General features: G+C 47.8%; 1 protein-coding gene across 1 annotated transcript in view; it reads right to left on the bottom strand.

Moving 5' to 3' along the window:
• LOC147306579 (uncharacterized) overlaps positions 1-3,343 on the bottom strand; it is a 5,182-nt gene extending 1,839 nt beyond the window's left edge. Inside the window, exon 1 of the mRNA XM_086275884.1 lies at positions 1,642-3,343. Coding sequence (XP_086132010.1) covers positions 1,642-3,277 — 1,636 coding nt within the window. The 5' untranslated portion in view covers positions 3,278-3,343. The remainder of the gene's footprint in view (positions 1-1,641) is intronic.
• Positions 3,344-12,294: the final 8,951 nt, after the last annotated feature.

Here is a 12,294-nt window from a genome sequence, read left to right as displayed (position 1 = left end):
TAACTTAAATAATAATTGATTGCATGCCCTGGGACAGAGGCGAGGCTGCCATATCGCACCATTGGCCATCACTAGTAGGCGGTAGGTGAAGAGCCTTGACCACGGACACAATGACAGAGAGTGTCCGAGCCGGGGCGCGAACCAGTAACCTTTTGATCACAAGGCGAACTGCCAACTCTTGAGCCATGGCCTAACTAGCAACGATAATAATACTTATGTGATGTAACACAAGCTTATAGGGATCATGTTATTGTCAGAGGTTGTGTGTGGAGGCGTGGAAGAGATGACCCAAACGCTGGACTCACGGTGCAGAAATGAAGAGGATTTATTGGAGGGTGAATGAACAAAACAGGAACGATGGAGTGACTGGCTGGCTGGCTGAAAGACTGGAAGAATGGCTGGCTGACTAACTGAACATACAGACGGAGGGACGACATGAACATCAACATCAATGACACGACAGAGAACTGGTGAAACCGAGGAACTTAAATACACAGGTTGAATGATGACAATGATTGGAAACAGGTGAGTACAGGGCTGAACATAATCTGACTAATGACACGGGAGACAAGCTGACACGGGAAAAAACAGGAAGTGAGAACATTAATGTGGCGAACTAAACTGAACATGAACAAACTGAAATCACTGGGTCAACGACCCAGGAACCCTGACAGTACCCCCCCCTTCAAAGGCCGGCACCCGACGGCCAAACGAAAAAGAACCAGAACAGGGCGGGCGGAGGGGGCCCAGGACGGAGGGACGGAGTCCACACAGAGACAGTTCAGGAGGGCGGCCACGTGGCCCGAGGCCGAGACGAGATAGTTCAGGGGGCCGACCATGCGGACGGCAACGGCGGCGACGTGGACACAGTTCGGGAGGCCGACCGTGCGGAAGGCAACGGCAGCAACGTGGACACAGTTCGGGAGGCCGACCGTGCGGAAGGCAACGGCGATGACTACAGCGCTGGTCCGGGGGCCGGCCGTGCGGGAGGGCAATGGCGGCCACTCAGGCGAAGGAGACGACAGAGCAGTTCAGGGGGCCGACCGCGCGGAAGGCAACGGCGGCCACTCAGGCGAAGGAGACGACAGAGCAGTTCAGGGGGCCGACCGCGCGGAAGGCAGCGGCGGCAGCGAAGGAGACGACAGAGCAGTTCAGGGGGCCGACAGCGCGGAAGGCAGCGGCGGCTCTCCAGTGAAAGGTGTGCTGGCCATGGCCCGGTGGGCACAGGACCAGACGAGGCAGGACCAGGCGATGACGGGGCCGGACCAGGCGAAGACGGGGCCGGACCAGGCGAAGCACAGGCTGGAGCTGCAGCAGGCGAAACAAAAGCCAGAGTCGAGGCTGGGCCAGACGAGGACGAAGGCTCTGAGGCTGGAGCCAGACCAGGCGGAGCAGAAGCAGAGGCCGACGCCAGACCGGGTGACGTTGAAGGCGATGCAGAGGCCGGACCAGGCGTGGGTGCAGCTGATGCAGAGGCCGGACCGGGCGTGGGTGCAGCTGATGCAGAGGCCGGACCGGGCGTGGGTGCAGCTGAGGCAGAGGCCGGACCGGGCGTGGGTGCAGCTGATGCAGAGGCCGGACCGGGCGAAGCAGAAGCCGAGGCCGGACCAGGCGAAGCTGAAGCCGAGGCTGAGGCCTGACCAGGCGAAGTTGAAGCCTCTGGCTGGAGACAGGCTGGGCCAGCGGGTGCGGAAACCTCTGGCTGAGGAGCGGCCGGGCCAGCGGGTGCGGAAACCCCTGGCTGAGGAGCGGCCGGGCCAGCGGGTGCGGAAACCCCTGGCTGAGGAGCGGCCGGGCCAGCGGGTGCGGAAACCCCTGGCTGAGAAGCAGGAGAGCTCACAGCTGGCTCTGGGTGCTGTGGCTGCAGGTCCGGGAACTGAACAGGATGGTAGACGGGCGACTGGGCTACGGACTGGACAGGGGCAGACTGGACTACAGGTGAGTGGACAGGAGCAGACTGAGCTACAGGTGAGTGGACAGGAGCAGACTGAGCTACAGGTGAGTGGACTGACGGGGCTGGAAGCTGAACAGCAGGTGAGGGAACTGACTGGAGCGAAAGCTGAACAGCAGGTGAGGGAACTGACTGAATTGAAAGCTGAACAGCAGGTGAGGGAACTGACTGGAGCGGAGATGCTAAGGGATGAACAGAGGTAGGCGAGGCTGACGACGGAGCTGAGGTTGGTGTGGCTAATGGCTGAGCTACAGACTGAGCTAGTGACGGGGATAAAATTACGGCTTGGGCTAGTAAGGCTGGTGCCTGGGCAGGGGACAGTTCAGCTAATCTAACTAGGGATAGTGCGAGGGTGTGAAAGGCTGGGTCAGGAGGTGGATGAAGTGGTGACGTAGCAGGTGAACCGGTTAGCTCTTCCAAGTCTCTAGGGAGGTCAGGCTGGGTTCTGGCTGCCCTCAGCCTGGGCGCTGGGACGGGCACGGAAGGTGGCTGGACACCAGTCACCCCCACCTGAGAAACAGAAGCAGGTGTGGAAGTAGACCGGGTCGCAGCTGCCCTCCTCCTGAGAGCTGGCACTGGTGTGGGCGTGGACTGGGCCCCCATGCTGGTGGGAAATGGCTGAATAATGGGTGTGGAAATAGTGACGGTGTGTGTGTTACTGGCAGGTTTATTGGAAAATGTTCGGGTTTTTCTGCCACCACTATTTACAGTCTTTGGAGAAGAGCAGAAAAACTCTTCCCAGTCCAGGTCCTCGTCTAGGAGGGAGACTCCCCATGAATCAGAAGTGGGTCTATGGTGCGTTTCAAGTGAGTAATCAGATGGTGAGTGCGAAAAATAGTCACTGGAGCTCACCATCGGGAGTGGCTGAAAGTAGTCCATTTTATGGCGGCGTGTGCGCCGCTTTCTTCGGGAAGAGACAGCAGGCGGGGTACACAGCCGAGCCTCTGGCACGGGAGCCTCCATTGAGCCGAGGTGGTAGGCAGAGCCGCTGTGCCATGGCGAGGTTGAAGGTCCGGTGAGTAAAACGGCTGGCGGGCAAGCGAGGAGCGGAGCAGCGGGAGAGCGAGCGGCCGAAGCTTGGCCTGCGACGCCCACTCTCCGCGGCGAACGCTCCGATGCAGGTGAGGCAGCAGGTGGAGGACCGCGGCGTCTCCGAGGCCCGCCCAGAGCCAGACGAGTCCCCTCAAAGACGTGCTCCCTCTCTGAGAAGAGCCGCTGTTTCCACCTGAGCTTCTCCGCCCAAATGGAGAGCGCTGCGTCCTGCCGCTCGTAAAGGTCCGAGTCCGCTGGGTCAAAAGCGTGTCTTCTTGGCACGGGTCGTGTCATTCTGTCAGAGGTTGTGTGTGGAGGCGTGGAAGAGATGACCCAAACGCTGGACTCACGGTGCAGAAATGAAGAGGATTTATTGGAGGGTGAATGAACAAAACAGGAACGATGGAGTGACTGGCTGGCTGGCTGAAAGACTGGAAGAATGGCTGGCTGACTAACTGAACATACAGACGGAGGGACGACATGAACATCAACATCAATGACACGACAGAGAACTGGTGAAACCGAGGAACTTAAATACACAGGTTGAATGATGACAATGATTGGAAACAGGTGAGTACAGGGCTGAACATAATCTGACTAATGACACGGGAGACAAGCTGACACGGGAAAAAACAGGAAGTGAGAACATTAATGTGGTGAACTAAACTGAACATGAACAAACTGAAATCACTGGGTCAACGACCCAGGAACCCTGGCAGTTATATACTTTACCATAGCATTACATTTGAATTCGATCTTTCAAATAACGGACAGATATTTGTGAGATCATGATACATTTGTGAATGTATTTTAACAATCTAAATATGCATATGTACAGACAGATACATTTAATAGTCATGACAATTATGTTGTATTACATTACAGTGATTTAACGTTAATTTACATTCAAAATGTGAAGTCAAAGTCTATTTACGTAACTTTAATGATACTCTAGAAGAACAGAACATTACTGTGAAATGCAGTAAAATACCTTCATATTAGGGTTTTTTCCTACGGTCGCAGCCATACCCGCGACCTTGTTGTTAGTTCACATTCATTGGCCGATGCTTAGCGTCATGTTATTTATATTAATTGCAACTCCTACCTCTACATTTCTTTTTCAAAATATATAATTAGTGTTATGGCCCTGTCCATAATCTGTTTTGGTGGCTGTTGTTGTCTGTGCCTTTAAGTCTTTGCAGGTCCCGGAGTGGATGAGCTGATGGCTGCTGATTGGCCCCCTGGCCATGTGATCTTCTTCAAATCCCTCACCAGCAGTTGTCCTGGGGCAGCCACTGACAGCAGCAGCAGACCTGACCCTGGCCTCTGTTACGGATTCAAATATTGGGGATGGAGACAAGAGAAAAAACCACAATAACAATACTGGTCCGGCCGGGTTAAGTCAAACGATGATTTTAATGAACACATGCGTGGGAGATGGACACTGTATGCAGACAGCCTCGGATCTCAAAATGGTGGAGCATTGCTCAAACTCTTATAGCCTCTGGTGCCTCCACCTTATCATAAAAAGCCTAAACATTCACATGCTTTCTCTCACACAGCGCCTAAGCTACGACCTTGGCTCCCCGTCTATCTGCTCCTGCTGAGATGGGGCAGAAAACTCCAGTATATTCTGTTCTCTTCTATCCATCCATCCATCCATCTTCATCCGCTTTATCCGGAGCCGGGTCGCGGGGGCAGCAGCCTAAGCAAAGAGGCCCAGACCTCCCTCTCCCCAGCCACCTCCTCCAGCTCATCCGGGGGAACACCAAGGCGTTCCCAGGCCAGCCAAGAGATATAATCTCTCCAGCGTGTCCTGGGTCTGCCCCGGGGCCTCCTCCCGGTGGGACATGCCTGGAACACCTCACCCAGGAGGCGCCCAGGGGGCATCCTTGTCAGATGCCCGAACCACCTCAGCTGGCTCCTTTCGATGTGGAGCAGCAGCTGCTCTACTCTGAGCCCCTCCCGGATGGCCGAACCTCTCACCCTATCTCTAAGGGAGAGGCCAGCCACCCTTCGGAGGAAGCTCATTTCCGCCGCTTGTATCCGCGATCTCGTTCTTTCGGTCACTACCCACAGCTCGTGGCCATAGGTGAGGGTAGGGACGTAGATCGACCGGTAAATTGAGAGCTTCGCTTTTACACTCAGCTCCCTCTTCACCACGACGGACCGGTGCAGCGTCCGCATTACTGCAGCCGCAGCCCCAATCCGTCTGTCGATCTCCGGCTCCCTTCTCCCATCACTCGCGAGAAATCCTGTCCATAAAAATTATGAACAGAACCGGAGACAAAGGGCAGCCCTGGCGGAGCCCATCACCCACCGGGAACGAGTCCGACTTATTGCCGGCAATGCGAACCAAGCTCTTGCAACGGTTGTATAGGGATCGAATGGCCCGTAGCAATGGGCCAGACACCCCATACTCCCGCAACACCTCCCACAGGACACCCCGAGGGACACGGTCGAATGCCTTCTCCAAGTCCACAAAACACATGTAGACTGGTTGGGCAAACTCCCATGCACCCTCAAGTATCCTGGAGAGGATAAAGAGCTGGTCCAGTGTTCCGCGACCAGGACGAAAACCGCATTGTTCCTCCTGTATCCGAGGTTCGACTAGCGGATGAACTCTCCTTTCCAGCACCCTGGCATAGACTTTCCCAGGGAGGCTGAGGAGTGTGATCCCCCTGTAGTTGGAACACACCCTCCGGTCCCCCTTCTTAAAGATGGGGACCACCACCCCGGTCTGCCAGTCCACAGGTACTGCCCCTGATCTCCACGCAACATTGCAGAGGCGTGTCAACCAGGACAGCCCTACAACGTCCAGAGCCTTCAGGAACTCGGGGCGGACCTCATCAACACCAGGGGCTCTGCCACCAAGGAGTTGTTTAACTGCCTCAGTGACCTCGCCCCCGGAAATTGGCGGGTCATTCCCCTCATCCCCAGACTCTGCTTCCTCCTCGGAAGACGTGTCAGTGGGATTAAGGAGGTCCTCGAAGTATTCCTTCCACCGCCTGACAATTTTCTCAGTCGACGTCAGTAGCGCTCCGCCAGCACTATACACAGTGCAGGTAGAGCACCGCTTTCCCCTCCTGAGACACCTGACGGTTTGCCAGAATCTCTTCGAGGCAGTCCGAAAGTCTTTTTCCATGGCCTCTCCGAACTCCTCCCACACCCGAGTTTTTGCTTCAGCCACTGCCCGAGCCGCATTCCGCTTGGCCTGTCGATACCTGTCCGCTGCCTCCGGAGTCCCACAGGCTAACCAAGCCCGATAGGACTCCTTCTTCAGCCTGGTGGCTCCCTTCACCTCTGGTGTCCAACATTTGGTTCGGGGATTACCACCGCGGCAGGCACCAACCACCTTGCGGCCGCAGCTCAATGCAGCAGCTTCGGCAATGGAGATGCTGAACATGGTCCATTCGGACTCAATGTCCCCAGTCTCCCTCGGAATGCTGTTGAAGCTCTGCCGGAGGTGTGCGTTGAAGATCTCGCGGACTGGGGCCTCTGCTAGACATTCCCAGCACACCCTCACTACGCGTTTAGGTGCACCAGGTCTGTCCAGCGTCCTCCCCCGGCACCTGATCCAACTCACCACCACGTGGTGATCAGTTGACAGCTCAGCCCCTCTCTTTACCCGAGTGTCCAGAACATATGGTCGCAGGTCTGCTGATACGATTACAAAATCGATCATCGACCTACGGCCTAGAGCGTCCTGGTGCCTCGTGTTCTCTTCTAATCAGACAAATAAGGCAATGACTTTCTGCAAACAGTATTTCTCATAACTCAGCAGTATAATGCATCATAAAACAATATCATTCATCCACAATAAATCAGCAGTCTAATGTAATGCAAATCAGTTTAACTAATGCAATAGTTATCGGCTTCTTCTAATTCAGGAGAATAATGCCAACTAAAACTACATAATAATTCCCAATCTTTAATTAGGGGTCTAACATGGCATAAAATAATATTATAATCTAACAATTCCCCCTGATGAGGTCATTAGAATAATGACCTCACCAACACCCTTCAATTCAGTGTGGCCGGGTTCATCTCTTCTCACTCCTGAGGTCCTTTGTCCCCCTGATGGGCGAACCATATGTGAGATGACCTCTGTGTTTGCGCAGTTCAGATGAAAGAAAAACTATTATTCCAACAATAGCAGGTACAGATGACACTCTCCAGTTCTCCCACAGCTTTATTTGGTGCTACCTTATACCCTCCAGACGTACTCAGACTAGAACCTCTGTCCAAGGAGCTTTTAGCCTTTATTTTATTGCTGCAGCTACCAGTGTCGTCCAGTTGGGTGATCCTCTGCTCTTCATTCTTCAACCTTAGGGGTTAGACAACCCTTCAGTCGTGGCACAGATCAGGGGATTATTCTGCCCCGATTTCAAACAACGATCTGTGTATCCTCCAGAAAAAGGAACAGGAAGGTGTCCCCCTTTTTGCCCAAGAGCCTCTCGAACCTCGTTGGTCTGGTGTTCCTGGATTTCCGCCAACCCCTTCATGGTTATCGCTGTGTTTATGGGATCCATCCTTTTGTGGTGACTAGCTGGAGCCCAAACGCCATGACCCTTGGACCCAGTTGGTGTCTTGGCAGTCACTGTGTCTGTCTCTGCTGCGGAGGATCCTCGTATATCTGTGACCTCGTCTGGTGTCTGTTCCTTTCTCTGTAAGAGACAGAAAACCAAAACACCTCTCTTCCTAACCCTAATAATCTAATGTTGTTATCTACTGACCTTCTAGTGATTCAGAATTGGTTTAAAAACATTCAGAATGTCCCAGGGACTTATTCTAATCATATCCTATGTGTGTGTAAGCGTGTTTGCATTTAGCCCCCTGCACTCAAAGTCAATACCTACAATATATCAGTCCGGACCATCACGCCGAACGAAGCTTATGACCTTCAAAAGACCAAGTGCCAACTCATTATAAGCACATTTGCAAGGTGTGTCTGAAAATTATTGAAACCACTCTTTTTAACAAAAGACAAACAAATTAACAAATCTTCTAAACGCTATTCAGTTCATTTCAATGATTAATGCTTAAACATGGACGTGATGATCTATGCTTCTCACTGATTCTCTACAAAGGACCAGAAACTTCTCGGACCGCTATTAGCTTAAGCTTTACCATACCTAAGGTATTAAAGACACAAATAAAGTTATAAAAAGTTATGTTAAAACTCAACTTCCCCCCCCCTTTTTTGACACATCCCAATGTGTCAAATCAACGGAGCTAGAACATTCAAAAAAAAAAAAGTTAGGCAGCTACAAGGTTTCCCAGATTGTTATGGTGATCTGCGTGTAATGTTCTGACTCAGGTATTTAATATTTTAATAAATGTCGTTTAATTAACTGCCACTATGTAAACTAACCAAAAGACCTAATTCAAGAAAAGATCACAAAGAATAACATGATATCAGTGTTTTGTAAGCGCGTGCGGCCCTCTATGCTCGAAGCCTTTTCCCTCAATAGATCAGTCAGACATTCACGCTAACTGTAGCTTTTAACCCTTATTAACTTGAGCACAACTCTACAATGAGCAACAAATCGCGATATGTATAAAAATGATCATGGTTACACCTGCAATGAAAAATTATATCATTATCCTAACACCTGTAAATAGAAGATTCATCAGAGGTTATAACAATCACAGGAACACAAATGTTAGTATAAGGTCAAAAGCTTCAATAAATGATCATTGATGCAATGCTTGTTGCATGATTCTCATACAATAATAATGCTGATATTAAAATAACAGTAAAACACCCCCTTTTATCCCGTTTCACTTGACCCATAAACGTGTATAGATGCCTCTTTTAAATTTTATTTCCCCCTGGTTTCTCCCTCACTGACCACAGCAGGGGGATCTTAGTTTTGACTCAGCCATGAATCCAGCTCACCTGATTCATCAGTGAGCTCCACCATCACTGGCGTCTGACAGGGTGGCGCTGCATACTCTTCCTTTAATGTCACTATTTTCAACCTGTTAATTAGAGTGCTTAAACCTGAAGTCGACTACGTCCACAACAAGTCAATACAGCTGTAAATGTGGCCAATTATCAATCTATTACCAATCAATAACAACAGATAACTTCTATTTTATGCATGCTTTTAATCAACCACTCACCCAGAGGATCTCCAATCCCAGGAAATTCCTTCTCCTCATTTAATGAGTCTGTCCTCCTTCCATGCCCCGGTAACTGGTCCATCTAGAGCCATATGATCTCAAAATATACATACAACAAGCCAAACCACACCTTGGTCACACCAACCCTTTTCCGCCCCGAAGATGTCCAACGCCATCTTAGTCTGGACTGCCAAAGGTGACTTTAACGCTGACTGTTCTGACAATCCATTTTATAACGTTTCCTGGTCAGATTTGCCAATCTCTGCACCAGGGTTTTAATCGTTTTGCCATTTTCATTAGTTGTTATTTTTATTTAGTTTCGACTCCAGATTTTCAATTTTTACCAGTTGTAATTAGTTTTTACCAATTCTTTGCTAGTTTAGTCTAGTTTTTATTTTCTGAAAATCCTTAGTTTCAGTTTAGTTTTAGTTGTGTTTTGCAAAAATTAAGTGTAACAAAATCTCAGTTCCATCATATCAATCATGCTCTTCTGGTTATCCTTGGGTGTTGAGACTAATAACTATTAACTCTTGCCGCACAGAGTGTTCCTAATTTTGGTTGAAGTGAATTGATAACCTTTTTGAAGGCAATTGATTCACACATTTATTTAGATGTCCCAGTCCTGTTGTCTCGGGATACATCACGCTGCCTTATCTGGGGTTAGCTGTTTTCTGGGGATGCGGTTTGAGTGGGGGAGCTCCTCAAGGAGGGGGAGTGTGCTCCCCCTGATGAGCTCTTCAAGGTAAGCTAGGTTAACCTTCTTGTGTGAGCTTTTCAAGTGCACTTCGAGGTTTGTGGGATTTTTAGTTTTATACATGTCCCTCATAACCCCCTAATCACCCAATATTTCATTTTTGCACACTGTAGTACACATTTAGTTTTTGCTTGTAGCTCTCATACTCTACTTGCCACTCCTCTAAGTCCTGATGTTTCTTAGAGAGGACAACAGTATCTTTAAAATTATATCACATGTGTGGGGGTGTGGCCTTGCCAATTGTTTTTATTTTTATTTTTTAACTCAGGTTTTGATTAATTTTTAAAAATAAACATCTAGTAAATAATTCGAGGGGTCTTTAAGGATTAAGCTTATTTAGTTTCACGGAGAACATGACTAATTTATTAATGTGTGCTCTACACATTGGGACTTTGTACTTATATTTATTTCACTTTTTCCTAATAGACAACTCTTTGACAAAGGCAGAGAGAATTCATAATTCAGGGGGAATTCATAGCAGAATAATTGAGCGAGATTCAAACATAGATTCTTCTGAGGATGAGAGTCATGTGAGCCAGATACGAGAGGGTCACAACCCAATAAGAACCACACAAAGATTATCGAGATGCAGTGGCAGATGTAATAGAGAAAAACACAGGGCCACCTGAAAACTGTCATCCTATCTGGTCCAAAACCAACATGTAGGAGAATCTGGAATTTTTGATTTTGAGTTAAAAATAAAATATGGGTAAAATGCAGAAATGTTTTCCAGTAAAGTAAAAATAAGAGTCGCAATTATAGCTGACTCCATGACACCTAATTGTTTCTACAAGATCACGTCGTTGCTAAAAGTTATCAGTGATCTCAATGTGCGAACAGAACTCCCAGTATCTGGAGTTCAAGCTCCTCTTGGCTGAGAAACCTGGGACAAACATGTGAACAAGACCTGAATAATACCAATAATGAAAAGTTCTCTCCGAAAATCAAGAAAAGGAAGCCCTAATCAGATAAGAGTGTAGCAAAATATGGTTCACTCCACTTGCCTGACATGGTTAACAGTCCAAGGCATTTCAGTTGTAGAATGGTTGGGTGCAACAGTAAAACATATGTGAGATGTGGGAAGTGCCAAATGTTCCTTTGTGTCTCCAAATAAAAATCACAGTACTTCCTCAGATATCATAAATGAATTGGCTTTTGTGAAATAGAAAGCCCAGTGCAATCACTTGTTCCTGAACCAATGGCTTACAGCTAGTGAAGTGTCAGTGACTTCTAAGTTGATCCCTGATCTACATTTTTATGATAATGTTATATAAATAAGTTTTAATATCCTGCTTACAAAAATTTCAGAGGAACATGTAATCTTCTTAAATAGCTCTTGAATGTTGTTAGTTTCACATTCGTGATCAATGAACTCCCCTTGTGCACTGTAGTGCACATGTTGTAAAATTTAAATAAAATTAATTAAAAACAATTTTGTTTTTGTAATGTGTTTATTTTACCGTCCCAACACTCTTGATTTATCTTAAAAAGAAAAAAGAAAAAGAAAAAGAAAAAATGAAAATACTTATCAATGCAACTAAACACATTTTGCTATAAATCTAGTTAATTTTAGTTAGTTTTGTGAACATTCATTACAGTTTTAGTTAGTTTTCCTTTTTGTCTTGATTTTATTTCCGTTAACGCAAATTTTCAACTTCTAGTTTTCGTTATTTCATTTGTTGTCTTTGATAATAATAACCTTGCTCTGCACCCTGGAATAAACATAATCAACTTGATCAACATTTTGCTGCGTGTCAATTCACCATCTTATCGATTCAAGTGCTCCATCCTTACGTGGTTTGTGACATTATGTTTATCTAAATCTCCACTTCGTCTCTAAATGTTTGAAGAATTTTTCAAGTTCGGGGTCAAATTTTGAGAATTTGACCATAAGTGAAAGTTATGGCGTTATCACCCCCTTTGGGGATTACCTTTTTCCAGTTTTGATGATATTCCTCCCCATTCTCTATTCTTTGCAAGTACCCCTCTTCGGTGGCGAGAAACTGTTGGTGTGGTCAAGCGGGTGCTGTAAAAACAAAAGCTCAGGACAGAACAGTCACCAATCATGTACTTCATTCAAAATTAACATATATCGAACTTCATATTGATCCTCTGAGTGTAATGGTACATTTTAATTTGCACTTCTCAAAACTAAAAACAATATTTTCTTTATTTTACTCTTGTTCTTGTGCAGCACCACCCCGCAGCACATGCCCCTGTTATTCTATCTTACTTTTAAATTGTTGACTACTTCAAGAAAGCGCCCAAAAGATGGGGACCAGTGTTTATCATTACATATCTCCATTTTGAGTGTGGCTGTCTATCATTCCCCTGTTATTCATAGACCTCGGTGGAGGGTTTTTTTTGGGTTTTTTTTACCTCTATAAAAATTAATTGACTCTTTACAGTGACCCACTATGGTTAATAA

Source organism: Aulonocara sp. 'chitande type north' Nkhata Bay, linkage group LG19 (assembly GCF_057382095.1).
Source record: "Aulonocara sp. 'chitande type north' Nkhata Bay isolate Kocher_YH1m ecotype deep benthic linkage group LG19, A_spYH_male_GT1.1, whole genome shotgun sequence".
NCBI classification, from domain to species: domain Eukaryota; kingdom Metazoa; phylum Chordata; class Actinopteri; order Cichliformes; family Cichlidae; genus Aulonocara; species Aulonocara sp. 'chitande type north' Nkhata Bay.
This window is presented reverse-complemented; position numbering and strand designations above follow the sequence as displayed.